The sequence below is a fragment of the Solanum tuberosum genome, unplaced genomic scaffold (genome assembly GCF_000226075.1).
Source record: "Solanum tuberosum cultivar DM 1-3 516 R44 unplaced genomic scaffold, SolTub_3.0 scf00152, whole genome shotgun sequence".
In the NCBI taxonomy this organism is placed as follows: Eukaryota; Viridiplantae; Streptophyta; class Magnoliopsida; order Solanales; family Solanaceae; genus Solanum; species Solanum tuberosum.
In genome coordinates, this window is record NW_006239078.1 from 668,210 (window position 1) to 680,867 (window position 12,658).

At 31.9% G+C, this 12,658-nt stretch overlaps 1 protein-coding gene across 1 annotated transcript; it reads left to right on the top strand.

The window, feature by feature from the left end:
• Positions 1 to 8,316: 8,316 nt before the first annotated feature.
• Positions 8,317 to 11,063, top strand: LOC102584963 (putative WEB family protein At1g65010, chloroplastic). Its single transcript, XM_006353219.2, has 3 exons — positions 8,317 to 8,350; positions 8,625 to 8,790; positions 9,206 to 11,063. Exons 1-3 carry the CDS (start codon positions 8,331 to 8,333, stop codon positions 10,973 to 10,975), a joined length of 1,956 nt encoding a protein of 651 aa, XP_006353281.1. The 5' UTR covers positions 8,317 to 8,330; the 3' UTR covers positions 10,976 to 11,063.
• The last annotated feature ends 1,595 nt before the right edge of the window (positions 11,064 to 12,658 follow it).

Consider the following 12,658-nt stretch of genomic DNA (forward strand, 5'->3'; position numbering starts at 1 on the left):
GGAGGTGTGGGGAAATGGTTATAATTCCTCTAACCTTGTCTGGAAATACTATAGTTTTAAGAGTTTCACTATTAACTTCCGCTCATTGATCACTCTTGTTGTAATTTTTAATAATCTCATGAAGTCAAGTTTACATCATAAATTAATTTGTTTTGATTAATTAATTAAGCAATTTCCTAACTTCTTTTCAGGGTTAATGAGGATGAAATAGTGTTTGAAAAAACACTAACTGATGAAGATTGTATCGGTCAAAATCGAAAATGGAGTGATATGCAACATGCCACAATATGAAGACAAAAGAGTAAGGGGTGAAACTTGAGGATATTCTACTTAGAATCACTAACCTAGGGTTAGATTACTTGAAAAAAAAATACAATCTTAGGGTTGGTGATAAAATTCAAATTATTAGAATTTTTCACCAAGACTGAAAACCCTTTCTATGAAATTACTTTCTTGTATGCTACTAGATGAATACTCTATGGAAGATAGTTCATATTAATTCCTTGTTAAGGTCACATCTAAGTGTAGGTGATAATGGCTCTAGCTAGTGGGTTGGAAAATCTTGAAGAAAGTTGATGATCAATGGTGTAATCACACTCTTTTGTATAGTGAATCCAATTCTCTCTTTGACTACAATATTTTGTCATCTTTCTTGCATTCTTTCTCATACGGAGTCTTCCTTACAATGAATAGGAAGATATATGCCTATATGTTACATAGGTTGCAAGAATAATGAGCGAGGTAGAATATTAATGGGTATAATGGTGGTTACAAAAGTTACTGTAACTAATGACCACATTCTTCAACAATTGATGAGAGTAAATAGGCACAAATGTAATGTCCACCAATATAATGAAAATAACATGATACATAATGAACATATAATATGTTTTTATTAATATTAAAATGTCACACCAACAATAATCCAAACACCAGGCAAAGAAAAGAAGTCAACAATTTAGTAGTTGTGTTTTATGGACCCTAAACTCATGTTATAGAATTAAGAAAAAATGGAGAAAAGAAAATGGCAAATGTTAATTTGGGTTCTTTGATTTTCATTAAGAAAATAATTTATTTAGCTTAATTCCAAGAGTATAAATCCTTACTATTTTTTGTATTTATTTAAGGAAAAATTACAGAAATTCCACCTTTTAGTTTACTTATTATCATTATCCCCTATAAGTTTTACAAATCTCCAAAATCCCTCATTTTCACGCATCAGATTAGTGTATCAGCGCTTATATTATTGTATCTCGCGCATCAGATTAGTGTATCAATGCTTATATTATTGTATCTCGCGCATCAGATTAATGTATTTGTAACGACTCGAAAAAAATGATAGGTTAAGCAAGAGCCTATGACTTTGTGTTGACTTTATAATGAGATTCTATGAGGGGTTTTTATGTAATTTCGTTTTAATTGTTTATTATGTAGGGTTGATTTTAAATGGTTTTGGGTCTTAAAACATTCCTTTAACTCATTATTTTCCCAAATCAAATCCTAGGCTGTTTGTGGATCATTTTTGTTCCATTTTAAAAGAGTAAGGGTTAGGGTTCTTGAGTGAAGAAGAGAAGAAGAGAGAAAGAAGAGAAGAAGAAGAAGAAGTGGGAGCTAGGGTTGTGGATGCAAGACGTTTTCTTCATCAAATTTCTTGGGGAATCTTAGTAAAGGTATGGGAGTTCTTTATCTAGGGCAAGATATCACCCTAGAGCCAATTTCAAATGGTTTTCAACTTTTTCAAAGTTTGTGAAAAAGCCTAATTTCTACTCAAACTCATGGGTTCTTGCATGAAATGATTTCAAATGATAAGTTATGATATTATTGATGTTTATTTGATGTTTTAAGATGAAAAACTCCATGAATCCTTGTATTCTACAAATAAAAAAAATGTATTTATGAAGTGGGTCTATTTCTATAAATTCAAAGTTGATGGAATTATGTGTAAAGTGAATTGTATTGATATCTCTTGTGTTGTTTAATGTTTATTCATGATTACTTGTTGGTAATGGGTGAATTAAGGGTGGTAAACCTTATGGGTGAAGTATTGGTGATTGCTTGAATTTTGGTGATTTTGGCTGTGGCTTTGAATTATGGTAAGAAAGCTTGAACTCTCTTCATTGAATTGATTGTTGTTGGTAGGTTGAATCCACCTTTGGTAGAAGTGTTATATCTTGTTCTTGTGTGGTTGTATTGTGAATTGTAGCCATGAAGGCATTGGGGAAGTTGTTGCATAATGTTGGAATATTTTATTATTGTGAATTGAGGCCATGAAGGGCATTATATGAGTGTTATTGTATTGTTATATTATTATATATGAATGAGGCTATATGTAAAGTCCTATATGAAGCTATATGTAAAGTTTGTGTGAAGCTATAATGTGAAGAGGTTCTAATGGTATTAAAGTGATATTGTATACAGTGTTATTATGCTAATGTGAAAGCATGTTTCTCTTGAAATGGTGATATGTGGTGATGATGGACTATGATGAGTCTTTATAAGATGATGTTGTATCTCATATGCTAGACTTGAGTATCTTGTCTTGAGTCATGAAAGCTTGATTATATATGTGAATATTTGGTTGGGCTATGACTTAGTAATGGAGCTCTTCCTATAAATGCTAAAAGAGGAATTCTAGGCCAAGACTTGAATTGGCAAGACTTAAGCATAGTGCCTTTTCATGAGTCTAGCTTTCCTAAGTAAATGTAAAACCATGAAATCGGTAGACCTAATGGTGGTAGCCCTTCTCATGTGTGAAATGATGAACCTTGGATCCCTCCTTGTTACTTAAAGTCTTGAATGCATGAATGTGTGAAATGGGCAAAACTAAGAAATGGTGCCCTTTCATAAGTCTAGCTTTCCTAAGTAAATGTATAACCTTGAATGATGGGCCTTAGGGTGATGTTCCCTTCTTGAGTGAAATGCTTAGAGATGGATGGAGCCGGAACGGCATGAGAATCCTTATCTAAGAAATTTAAATGAGCTATCCTTATGAACCTTGATTGGCTATGACTAAGAAATGGGGCCTTTCTTGGGAAGAGGTACTATGAGTCGGTTGAACTAGAAAAGGAACCCTCTCTAGTACATATGTGATTGAATACTCTATGGGAAACAAGGCTAGCACCGAGTGGATGTGGTTAGGAAGGTGTCCTAGTTGAGTATGAGATTAGGCACAATGAACTTTCTTGGACATCCCCTAAACCATGTGCCTACATGAGTTGCTTACTAGTTCTACCTTTGGCAAGTAGAACAACCTCCACGGAGTAGGATAGACTCCGGATTCCATACCTTGCTAGAACGGTCTATGTCGGTTAAGGCCTATTTCCATCATATGGGATATGCACTCTAATATTGGATAGGTTCTACAACGTGTAGGTAGTAGTATGGGATGCTATCTACACATGGCACGAGTAGGCTTTGAAGATACTAAAGTGAGTTCCCTAAGCCTTAGGGCTATTATGTGGTTGTCCCCTATATGCTTGTGTGTCTCCTAAATGGTTTTATAAAGAATGTTGACTCAGTATGTTATAATGTAATGATAAAACCCTTGTCTATGGTAACTCTTAGGAACACTTAGGTGTATATGAAGAGGTTTTATGGGCGGTCACTTCATTATTCACTTAAGTGTGGCTTAGGGTGACTTGAGATAGAGGCTTAAATGGTAATGAAGGACTTACTTTGCTATCTTTTTTAAGTATTGAGTTGTAAATGATGTGAATATGGTCTTATTTGTGAATGGTGACTTGAAATGTGGGTTTATGCTTGTGGTTGTAAAGGTTTGTTAAAGGTCTTAAAAGCATACATTCCTTGTAAATGTCCGTTGTGCATGTTTTCTTGCATGGTCGTCATACTTAGTACTTATTGTACTAATTCCATATTTCTCTATTGTTACAAGTGTGTATCAACGCTTATATTATTATATCTCGCCCATCAGATTAATGTATCAGCGTTTATATTATTGTATCTCGCGCATGTATCAGCGCTTATATTATTGTATCTCGCGTATCAAATTAATGTATCAGCGCTTATGACATTGCAAGAAAAGAAAAAAATGTACTATTGTACGTGAAATCGTCGTGATGAACCTCTCGACTTTACCTGCAATACGATTTCTACTAAACAAAATAAGATATTTTTCTTACTCACAATCTCTCACATGGAGTTATTATTTCTATTAAATATATAAAATGACGATTAAACATTCCATACATAAATTATGAATAAAATCAATGTTAAAAAATAGGCAAAATTTTGAAGAAGGATCAAAAGTGCACCAATATTGTAAACATGAGGGACTATCAATGCTCCATGTAAAAACTCAAAGATGACTTTAAGTCTTAATCCAAAGATGAGGGACTATTTTGGGCCTTTTCTCGCGATGCCTATAAAGTCGTTAGGGTTAATGAAGATTTTATCAATGAAACCGATGAAATCGTCTTACTTGAAAAAATTGGTTCTTGGAGGAAAATTGATGAAATCAAAGGTGGTATTACAAAAACCTTTTTATATTTGTCTAAAATGGGTTGTTTGGCCTTTCTACATGGAGCATTTCATTGGGTTGGTGTTTTACCAAGGTTTTGTGTAGTTTCATTTAATATTCTAAATGAGATGTACATAGAGATACCTTGTCAGAGATGGTGCACAGAACTTACATTGGTGTAGCGATATTAAGAGAAATGCTTTGTGCTTATTTTACCGACCATGGTATGTTTAATTTATGGATTATGAAAGAATATGATAGGAAGAAATCTTGGATGAAATTATTCACCATTCCATGTAATGGAATTCTGTTTATAATATCAATATATATGTTTTCAGATGAGCAAGTGTTACTTAGTTCAAGAACAGATTGTGGAAATGTGGTATATAGAATATCCCATGGAGCATTTGAATTATGCAAAAATCGAATATGGCCATTGAATGATGATGATATATTTACACATACTATTCAAGACAGTATTATTTATACAGAATCTTTGATTTCTCCCAAATTTGTGTAAGCATTAAGTATGTTTGGATGGTTGCCATTTAGTTTGAATATATATAATATTTATTTAAATTTTATTGTATCGCATTGTTAAATTTATTGTTATGAAACAATGAAATGTCTTGTTTCATGTAACGACTAATTTGGTGTAGTTACATCTTCTTCTTTTATTCTCATTTTTATTGACTTATTAGTTAATAATCATACTTTATCATATATCCTACCTTAATATAGAGTTACTATACCATACCCTACTTTTTTTCTTTCTTGTAGTATTATCCTTTAACGGTGAAAAACGATATAAGTTATTCAGTTGTATTCATTAAAACAAGAAAATACGATACATTATGAAATAATGTGTAACAACCATGTAACTAGTAGGGTTGATTTTTTCATATGATCACTTAACTATCAATTATTATTATTTCAAAAAATCATTTTTACTTCTTAATTTCATTTTTCTTTTACAAAAAATTAACTTTCTGAGATATTAACTATTAGTTGAATGATCATATAAAAAATAGCTATTATATGAATGCAAATTTAAATTAATCAGAGCTTTAATATTAATATCGAACACCGAATTAAAAATGAAAAAAAAAATAAACTTTTAGACCCAGTAACATCAACGGGAACCTGCCATAGACGTGCCGCCACAATAAATTTCTTCAAAATTGATATTTTCTGACTTTTTAAAAATATAATTTCCTATTAAGTAGGTAACATAACCCAATTGTATGGTCAAAACTCACAAAATTTATTAATTACAAATTACAATACTTATTAGAGATTATAATAATTAATTTAAAATTAATCCATTATTAAACTAAATATTAATTAAAACAAATTTCAACGTCATGTTTGCCGGCCCCTAGACAAAGTCAGACTTCTCTTTACTTCTAAGCATTCTCCATGTCTCCTTTTATTTTATTAATAAAATAAAATTATAAACTCAAAAATCTATAATTTATAATCAATCACATAATTGTAATCTTATAAAGTATTTCCCATCTCAAATTATTTATCGTGTTATATCTTTTTTCATGTCTCTTTTAAAAATTAAAATGGAGGGTTTACTGACTATTTTATTCTTATTTTTATCTTAAGATATGAAATATATTTTAATTAAATATTTACTGTATTAAGGTGTTTGTATTGTTTAAGAATAATTACTACAAAGTGTAAAGTGAGAAAAATAAGTAAGTTTATCTTTAATTGCTAAAATAACCATAATTAATTAATTACTATTAAAAAAAATCACAATACATAATTTGATACGAAATAATACTATATATGGCTTTAGGGGTTAATGAAAGCTTATAATTAAATATTTGGCTTTTGCATCTTTCATGAGGATTAACATAAACTATTATAATCAATCCTCTATTACCTTCATTGAATATGTCCATCTCATATATTTTTCATCGACACAAAGTAAGAACATTTATAAAATTTTTTATATAGTTTCTATGTTTGAAATTCTATTTTAAGAGAATCTTATACGATATTTGAATTAATTTCAAATATCGACTATTCACTCTATACGTCACATGAAATAAGTTTATATTGATTGAATTACCCGTTCCATACATCATTTCTATTATGTAATAAACTTGAAACTTTTTCCTTTTTTTTTCCCGGTAGGGGATATTCGAGGACAATATTATAAGGTGAAAAATCAAACTTCTCATCAATATAGGAACTTCATTTTGTATATTACTTTTTTATAGGTTTATCTTTCAAATTGTTGATATAAGATATTTATGTATCGACATAAAATAATATAATTTATTTTAATATTATATCCACCATAATAATATTATGTAATACAATATTAATATGATGTAAAAATTACCTAAATACACAACTTATTTGATCATATTTTCTAAAATTCTTTACCATCTGAAAAAATTACAAAAATCCCTACTCTTTCCTATTCTCGGATACATAACTTTACGCGATGTATCGGTCTTTACGCGATGTATCGATCGGATATATCACTTTACGCAATGTATCGGGACATTGAGTGATGTATTCAAAACCGAGACGCAATGTATCGTTACATTTTGAGATGTATCTAAATTCCACTAAATTTAAGGAATTTTGTAATTTAAAAAAAAATAAGGATAGAAATTAATTAACTCTTAACACTATAAAATTTATTTAAAATTTTCTAATATGATATACTATGAAACAATTTGTAATAATCATCCATACAAAAGTGTTGAAATTCAAATAGTACATCCACTAGTAACTCAAAATTTTATGTCCACACTTCAACTTGCAAAATAATGACCTCAGTATTTGCAAATGAAACGTAAACTCCTTTGAAACTTCATGTAATTAATTATAAAAAAAATTTGGTGGAGGTTGTGTTAATTAACTAACTCATAAATTTCATAGGTTGACCTTAACCAAGGACAATTTAGTCAATTCACACGGATCCCCAACCATGTATGCAAAAATCTTCTACCCACCGGTCCACCTTGAAGCTACTCATCTTTTAATCTTTTGAATGTCGCTTAAGACATACACAACATACATTATAAGACTTCTATTCTTCTTTGGAGATCCTAAATCAACAACTTAGTGAATGTCATACCTGATATTTATGTTGATGAAAAGTAATCGATATCTCATAAAATCAATCAAGATACACTTAAATTATCCCCAAACACCACAATCGTCATAACAAAAACAATATCTTCAATATTTTCTAGTGAAATACTCTTCTCGACCTCCGTTCACTTTTACCTGTTCACTTTGAATTTTGTACCCTCCTTAACAATCAACCATTGACATAAATATTTTACTATAATACCCATATGAATTGATGTTTATTTTCATGTCTTGAAAAATAATTTGAAGAATAAATAATTAATGCTAATTGCTAAGGAGAAAAAAGGGAAAAAATAATTAGTACTTGTTAATATGTTAAAAGTGACACAAATGGACTGAGTATAAACATTTGAAAACTTCATGTAATTAACTATTATCTCTAATTAATTAACTCATTAAATTTTCAAAAGTTGACCTTAACCAAGGGCAATTTAGTCAATTCGCATAGATCTTCTACCATTTCAACCAAATTCTTCTAATTCTTCTTCTTCTAACCTTTTATAGGTCCCTTTCACTTTGTCTCATTCTTACAAAACCTTTTTCCGTTACATTATTTTTACCAAACAAAACCCCCGCCAACTTCGGACTTTGTCATCAAACCTTCAAAAACACAACTTTTTTTTCTCAAAAAATACACAAAAAAATATAAAAAGTTAGAATTTTCTAATTTTTTCTGCTGATTTTTCCAAGAGAAAAAAAGAGATTCAAACACGTAACCAAGAAAAAAATGTTACGTTCAAAATCAAGGTAACCCCATTTTAATATTTTTTTAAAAATAATTTTTCATTGTTATTATCATTATATAAATGTTTAATTATTATTTGGGGTGTCGATATTTTCTAAATTGATGTATGTATATTGTGTGTATATAATTCATTTGAAGTTGAGAGATTTTCTCGGATTTGTTTGTTAAGGTTTATCCATTCTTGGGTTTTTTTTTTCTTGAAAAAAAATTGATTTTTTTTTTGAATTTTTTATAATTATAGATTGAATCTTTTTGATGTTTTTGAGAAATTTGTAGATCTGGGTCCATTGATTTTGGACAAAAAAGTTATTCTTCAAGATTTTCAAGAACATTTTCTGCATCAAAGCTTTGTAGAGGTGATGCTTTGGGTTGTCAAATTGATTCAAACGCTGTCGTTTCTATTGATAGAAAAAAGCCCTCCAAGATTGACAATTTAATTGAGGTAATTATTTATTATTGTGATTTTTATTTGATTTTTTGAATTGGGTTTGTGTAAAAAGATTAAAATTTTGACCCTTCGGGTTGGCCAAGTGGTTTGGGCTTGAGACTTTTATGTTGAAGGTCTCAAGTTCAAAAACTCTTGCCAGCAAAAACAAATGATTTGCCTTTTGGGTCAAGCTCGTCGCACCAGACTTGCCTAGTGCAGATCACCTCTCATTCTATGTGGTTTGCGAGCTTGTTGCATAGGAGTGATGGTTTTACCAAGCCCAGTGCGAGTAGCCTCTCCTGTGTGGTTTGCAAGCTATTGCATAGAAATGAGGTTTTACCCTGTGCGCACCCAAAGAATAGTTAGTGGCTGCGGACTTTTCTTGTCATCCGAAAAATAATAATTAATTTTTTGTTTATGGTGTTTGTAGAATCAAGTGAATAATAGAGTTTTGGTTATGAAAGAGCAAATGGGACTTGTTGAAGAGGAGTTGAAGGAAACAAAAGAGCAATTAGATTTTGTTGAAGGTGAAAAAAATAGAGCAATTCTTGAAATTAGAGAAATGAAAAAGTTGGCTAATGAAGGATTATCACCTAAAAGGGCAGGGGAACTAATTGCAGAACTTAAAGTTTTGAGGGAATTTCATTCAAAAACACAAGAAGATTTGAAGATTAAAGATAAGAATATCGAGTCGTTGAAGGTGGAACTCGAAAGGGTGAAGAAATATGAGGTTAAATTAGCTGAAAAAGATGTCGTGTTAGGAGGATTGAGAGAGGAGATTGGTCGTGTTAAAGCGTCTGAAGTTAAAGCCACGGAACAATTGTTTGTGTTTAAGAAAAAAATTGAAGAATTGGAAGTTGAATTGGAGAATAGGAAGTTGTCTGAGTCGAAAATGTATGATTCGTTTGAGTTACAGACGAGGCAGTTTGAACGTGCTAAGATTGAACTTGAAGAAGCTAAGGTTGAGATGGCTTCACTTCGCAAGAAGGTTGAGACGTTAGAGTTTGCTTCTGCTTCTGCTTCTTTATCGAAGAGAAGTAATAGTGGGCGTTTGAATGGTTATAATAGCAATGGGGAGATTGCGAATTCTGTGAAGAAGGAACTTGAAAGCCTTAACTCTGAACTTGCATTGGGAAAGGAGGACGTGGCTAATGCACAAGAGAGGGAGAAAATTGCATTGTCGAAGGTTAAGAATTTGAACGACGAGATAAATTTGCTTAAAAATGAACTTAAGTTTGCTAGCGAAGCAGAGGAAAAAAGCAGAAAGGCGATGGATGATTTAGCGTTAGCGTTGAAGGAAGTTGCTACTGAAACCTCCGAGGCTAAGGAGAAACTTGTTGCTACTCAATTAGAGTTAGAACAAGTGAAAGACGAGGAGGGGAAATTGAAAGAGATGATCAGAAACACCGAGGCTAGGTATCACAAGCTCTTGGATGAGGCAAAAAAGGAAGCAGACCTATACAGAAATACAGCAGAGAGATTGAGATTAGAGAACGAGGAGTCACTTTTGGCGTGGAACGGGAAAGAAATGGGGTTCATCACTTGTATAAAAAGAGCTGACGAGGAAAGAAGTTTGGCTCAACGCGAGACAGAAAGGCTTGCAGAGTCACTTAAAGCAGCCGAGTATACGAGTAAAGCAGCCAAGGATGAAAAGTTCAAATTGAGGGACATATTGAAACAGGCTATAAATGAAGCCAATGCAGCAAAAGCTGCAGCTGGTTTAGCTAGAGATGAAAATTCTCAACTCAAAGATCGTCTGTCCGAGAAAGAAGAAGCCCTGCATTTCATCACTAAAGAAAATGAACGCCTTAGGATCAACGGGCATGCAGCTTCTCATGACAATGTCAATGTACCTAATGAAATGGTCGAGGAACGTGAAGATGATCATAAAGGCAGGAAAGCTTTCAGGACTGATCTTACAGAGCTGAAACTTGACAAAAACAAGGATGATGAAAAGGACGAGACACTTAAGGGATCGATATTTGATCCAACTTCAATCACGCCAAAGTCAGAGCATCGTACACCACATTCATTATCTCATTGTAGAAGAGCTTCTTCACCTGCCTTAGCAGACGAGGAAGGAAAACCAAATGCAAATCTTTTCGAGGATTCAGATAACGATAGAAATGTTAGTAGTAGAAGAAAAGCTTTGTTTCGAAAAGTTGGTGACCTCATAATGAGGAAAAGTTTCCATGTTTGAGAGAGAACCAATTTCTGAATAGGAAAACCTTTTGTAATATATATATATATAAATACAGCTTGAATAGTACAGTTACTGAACAATGTTACTATGCTGTACAAATGTGTTTTCAGTTATACAAGAAATTGCATCCTCAAAAATTTCATTCTCTTGTTTGTTTTTTATCCTATAATATAGCTCCAGTTTGGGCCATAAATTTTTGACGTTAGAAGCTTGAAAATTTGAGTTTTTGAAGTTATGATATTTTGAACTTGAAATTTTGTTTGGACATGTAAAATACATGGGAATATTCGAAGTTTTGTGGTTGCAATCCCTTTATTCTTGACCGAGGTCTGTTCGAGCCCTCTAGTAACTTTTCAATAGGGTTCGAGTCTCTGGGACAAAGTGACTTTCAAGAGGGAGCATGTTACTCCACAAGTGGTCCTTCCTAATGCGAATTCAAATTAATCGAGATAGTGAATTTCAAATATTAAATGGTTAATTAATTTAGATTTCATTGATTTTAAAGAAATATGGATTTTCAGAATTGTAAGATCTTAGGATAGAGTAGATGTATTTACTGAGGTGGTGTGGTGGATAGTTGTAATCCCTTTATTATCCTCGTTCGAGGACCAGGAACTAGAGTACCTTTTGATCGGACTCGAACATCGGAAACATAGTATATTTTACTCCCGCTGTAGTCCTTTCCATTGCGAATTGAAATTAGTCGGATCAATGAATTATATACCATCAAACTACACGATCTTTTGTCAAATATAACTTTTTATAAGAAATTTTTCTTACGAATTCTTCATTTTGGAACTTCTTTTGCTTCACTTTACTTAATACTCCCTCAATCCCTAATTACTTATCCATTTTTCCTTTTTTAGCTGTCCCTAATTACTTGTCTATTTTGACAAATCAAGAAAGGACAAATTTTTTTACCTATTATATCATCAATTAATTACTTTGAAAAATGTAGAACTTCGTAAAAAAACCCCAAGTTTTTAATTCATCTATTTCATAATTAATAAGGGTAAAATAATAAATTCACCACGTCAATAATTATTTTCTTAACAAGTATGTCAATTCAAAAGTGGACAAGTAACTAGGGACTGAGGGAGTATTTATAGCGGGAAAAAAAACACCATTTTAAGTAGGTCAACGATCCGCCATTTATTAACTCAACTCGTTTAGAGACCTCTTTTGAGGAATATTACAAAGTCTTTTCATATTTTTTTAAATTTCATGTCAACGAAAGAAATACATGATTCTCCCTTGGATAATAAACTATACTCAGCCGCACCGTCCCATTTTTTTAATTTTCATTTCTTCTTCTTTTCTACTTTCAATAATTTGGTGAATCTTTGACAGCAAATCAAAATTGTGCATGATAAGAATGAAAATCTACTCAGACCTACCCCACTTTTACAATTTCAAAGGAACATGCAGCCAACCACAAACCATTCAATTAACGACCTTTTGAACCACCAAATGACATACTAGATTCCAATTAGTCTACTAATTTCTACAAGTCTATCTCTATCACATTATTAGATGGCATTTCAAATACTTTATGTCCTACGTGGATACATCGTGGAAAAAACCATCCACATCACACACGACAAAATTGAAAAGTTGTTATCAGTTAGGCACAGACTACAACATGTTATATTACATTACAGCACATCCATTCGACCCATA

Excerpts from the sequence above, each read along its gene's own strand:
- LOC102584963 (XM_006353219.2), top strand. The coding sequence starts at position 8,331 with ATGTTACGTTCAAAATCAAG. Across the intron at positions 8,351-8,624 it reads ATGTTACGTTCAAAATCAAG|ATCTGGGTCCATTGATTTTG; the intron begins GTAACCCCATTT and ends AGAAATTTGTAG. Across the intron at positions 8,791-9,205 it reads AGATTGACAATTTAATTGAG|AATCAAGTGAATAATAGAGT; the intron begins GTAATTATTTAT and ends TGGTGTTTGTAG.